Below are 3,756 nucleotides of genomic sequence, written 5' to 3' on the forward strand. Positions count from 1 at the left end.
ATGTCCATTAACCAATTGATAACTTGTAATCGTGAAGGTTATCGGGAGTCTCGAGTGAAGGCAGCATCTCGGGTAAAGAAAATAACAACCACGAGATGCAGAGCAAGGATGTACGTGATGTTTAATAAGCAGAAGGATCATTGGATGGTGTCGAAATTAGAATTAAAGCATACCCATCCGTGTTCTGCTAAGCAATCGGTTCATTACCACGAGTACAGAGAACTGACCATGCATGCCAAGTGTGTGATTGAGAAAAACGATGAGGTTGACATACAACCCAATAAAACCTACCTCACACTGGCGAACGAGGTTGGTGGGTCGTCGAATTTAGGTTACTCAGAAAAAGATGTGAGGAATTACATTACAAACAATCTGCGCTGTGCTGACGAAAATACGGATGTTAAGGAAATGTTGAGCTATTTCTTGCGAATGAAAGAGATTAACCCGAATTTCTTTTATGCAGTAGATGTCGATGCTGCTAACAAGTTTAGGAGTGTGCCCTGGGTAGATGCGAGGTGCAGGGCGTCCTACAAATATTATAGAGACGTGGTGTCGTTTTATATAACATACAGTAGAAACAAGTATGTGTGTGTTTGTGTCTCTAGTGAAAGGTTTCTTATTTTGACATTATCGTGAGTTGTTACTTGTAATACTCTACCACACAGAGTCTTACGCTTAAGTCGTAAAGTAGAGGTGGCGAGGTATTATGATCTCTAGAAATAAAATACGTACATAAATATAGTTGAAAGAGTTCATATCTAGGAGTTCTGAAGAATAAGCTAAACAAAAGCATAAACAGAAAATCATGTGGCACTCGCAAGGATAATCATAAACAGATAGGTAAGATCAAAAGAAGGCTAAAAATATAATATATAGATTGGAGTTCAAAAATACAGATATCAAGCTCCAGACTCGACCTGCGAAGCTAAGGTCGGCCAAAGTATATAATTATATATATACAACCCAAAATAAAACTCAAACTATAGAATAAACACCTGTTTCTCCAAGTCAACCTCTAGGAGGGACAAAATACAAAATATACATGCGGAGATTCTATAAATATATATACATAGCCTTAAAGAAAATATAATAGCACAAAATATGGTTCTTCGCTTGTAAGGTAGGTGTCTTTCAACCTGCATCTGAAAAATAACAGAAATATGTATGGAATGAGAACTGGAGGTTCTCAGTATGATAAAGGTGCCTGCATAGTTAATATAAAAGGTCCTGAAAAAGCAAGAGGCATTCCTAGAACTTTGACACTCAGATTTCAACTTAATGATCCAACTAAACCAGAAATTAAGTTATCTAAGGTATTCAAGTTCTAAATCTAAGCTTAACCTAAAACTTTACTTTTTGTCTTCCCCAATCTTCCAAGTCACTGGTGGAACAACCCCTCCCCACACCTCCACTAAGAAGGGTCTCTCAGAAAATATACACATACAATTCAAGCAAGGAAATCACAAACAGATGTGCAATTACAGCAAGTAGAACAAGTAGCAGATAAGTAGAGTTAAGTAATTATAAAAACTAAGACAATACACACTCAAGCAAAACATACAATGCACATGATGTATGCCTGTCCTATGGCTGAAGAGTCTCATCTGTCGGTTATACAGCCAATTTAACATGGCCTGGTAGCTAACCATTGGACAGTCCCTCTGCGTGCGCATCCCAAGCTCAAAAATAATATCCATGGAATTAAACTCCAAGCTCAAATATAATATTCCATGGAGTCAAACTTCAAGCTCAATAATATTCCATAGAGTCAAACTCCAAATTCAATAATATTCCATGGAGACAAACTCCAAGCTCAATAATATAATTCCATGGAGTCAAACTCCAAACTCAATAATATAATATTCCATGAAAAAATCTCAAGCTCAATTTTATATATATGCTTGCCCATGGGGAATCCGGAAAGTTAAAGTGCCTGGTCACATATTGCGACAAAGGGTCAACAATTAATCTCAGAATATACAAGTTATATAATAATCTATTTTCTTTTTAAAATAACACTTCAAATAAAATCTTCAATTTTTATAGAAATATCGGCATCATCTCCTCCAAAACTCAAACTTCTGCCACCCTTCAAGGGTCCCAACCACCAAACCAAATACCTCTCAGTCATTCAAATCATTTTCAATATCAAATGAGGTAAGTACGATTTTGGTTCCTTAAGTTTAGTGCTAGAATCAAATTCGTCCCTCTTGTTATTTTGCCATTAAAGTCGTCCTTAATGTTGCATTTGTATTTAATTTCGTCCTTTGTAATTAAAATTTTTTTAATGACAATTCTACCCTTTCCCCTTCCCCTTCCCCCTTCCCCCCACCCCCACTGTCCCCTCCCCCCACGCATCCCTTCCCCTTCCCCGCCTCCCCTTCCCCCTTCCCCCACCCCCACTGTCCCCTCCCCTCCCCGTCTCCCCTTCCCCCTTTCCCCTTCCCCCTTCCCCCCACCCCCACTGTCCCCTCCCCCCACCCCCACCCCACGCGTCCCCTCCCCCTCCCCCTCCCCGTCTCCACTGTCCCCTTCCCCCTCCCCACCCCCACTGTCCCCTCCCCCCACCCCCACCCCCACGTATCCCCTCCCCGTCTCCCCTTCCCTCCACCCCCAAACAGAAACAGAAACAGAGAAACAGAAAAATAGAAATTCAAGAGAAACAGAAACAGAAATAGAGAAACAGAGGGTCGCGGTTGATCTGGACAGGAGAGAGGCCGCGGCTGCAGCGGCGGGACGGCGAGACTGCGGCGGCGGGACGGCGGCTTTCCTTCCCCTTCATCGTCATCATCATCAGAGTTCTGGAGGAGGCGGCGGCGACGACGAGGTCACGGGGGCGACGACGGAGACTCCCCGGCGCCGTCCCCCTCCCCCCTCTTCCCTTCCCCTCCCCTTCCCTCCCCTCCCCTCCCCCTTCGTATACCCTTTTCTTTCCCCACCCCCAAACGCGTTTTCTTTCCCTCCCCAACACTGTGTTTTCGTTTTTTTTTATTTTATAATTTTTATTATTAAAATAGGAATAGGGGTAGTTTAGGAATAAAACAAAAAATTTTATTAAAAAGGACGATTTTAATAAAAAAACATTAAGGACGATTTTATATCGAAAATTAGATGAGGGACGGTTTCGATTCTGGCCCTCAACGTTAGGGACCAAAACCATACTTACCCCATATCAAATTATTTCAAAATCAAACCAATTTCAATATTAAATCTTTTCCCAAAATCAACCAACCCTAATAACAAATCGCTTACAAAATCATTCTTGTGTGTATTATTCTCTTTCTATGATTGTAATATTTGATTTGTTTGATTTTTTATGTCCATTATTTGATGTATGAATTAATTTATATGATTGAGGCCTTGATTTTAATTAGCTCACTTAGCCAAATAGCCTACCTTTTATCTACCATTATTAACCAATGTTGAGCCTATTTAATCCCTTTTATTCTTAATTTTAGCAAATCACTATCCCTAAGTGAAAAATAATAAATGTATTTAATTTAGATATTTGATTAGCTTAGACTAGTGAAAGTGTGTATCATTTAAGTGTGGGAAGTTTGAGAACATTGGTTAAGATAAAAGTGTATTTTTCAGTTTTCATTAAAAATCTTAGAAGTTGGGTACATAATCATGCATTGAATGTTGAACCATATGCATTAATATTTTTGTATATATTGTTATATAAAAAAAGAGAGAAAAAAAAAAGCAATAAGGAGGGGACAAAATGCCCCAAAGTAAAGCAATAAGAATAATGCA

At 39.6% G+C, this 3,756-nt stretch overlaps 1 protein-coding gene across 1 annotated transcript; it reads left to right on the plus strand.

Annotated features, from left to right (window-relative positions):
* Positions 1 to 636, plus strand: LOC107646802 (protein FAR1-RELATED SEQUENCE 5-like). Its single transcript, XM_016350957.1, has one exon. It carries the CDS (start codon positions 1 to 3, stop codon positions 634 to 636), a length of 636 nt encoding a protein of 211 aa, XP_016206443.1.
* The last annotated feature ends 3,120 nt before the right edge of the window (positions 637 to 3,756 follow it).

Source organism: Arachis ipaensis, chromosome B6, assembly GCF_059453495.1.
Source record: "Arachis ipaensis isolate K30076 ecotype BB chromosome B6, ASM5945349v1, whole genome shotgun sequence".
Lineage (NCBI taxonomy): Eukaryota > Viridiplantae > Streptophyta > Magnoliopsida > Fabales > Fabaceae > Arachis > Arachis ipaensis.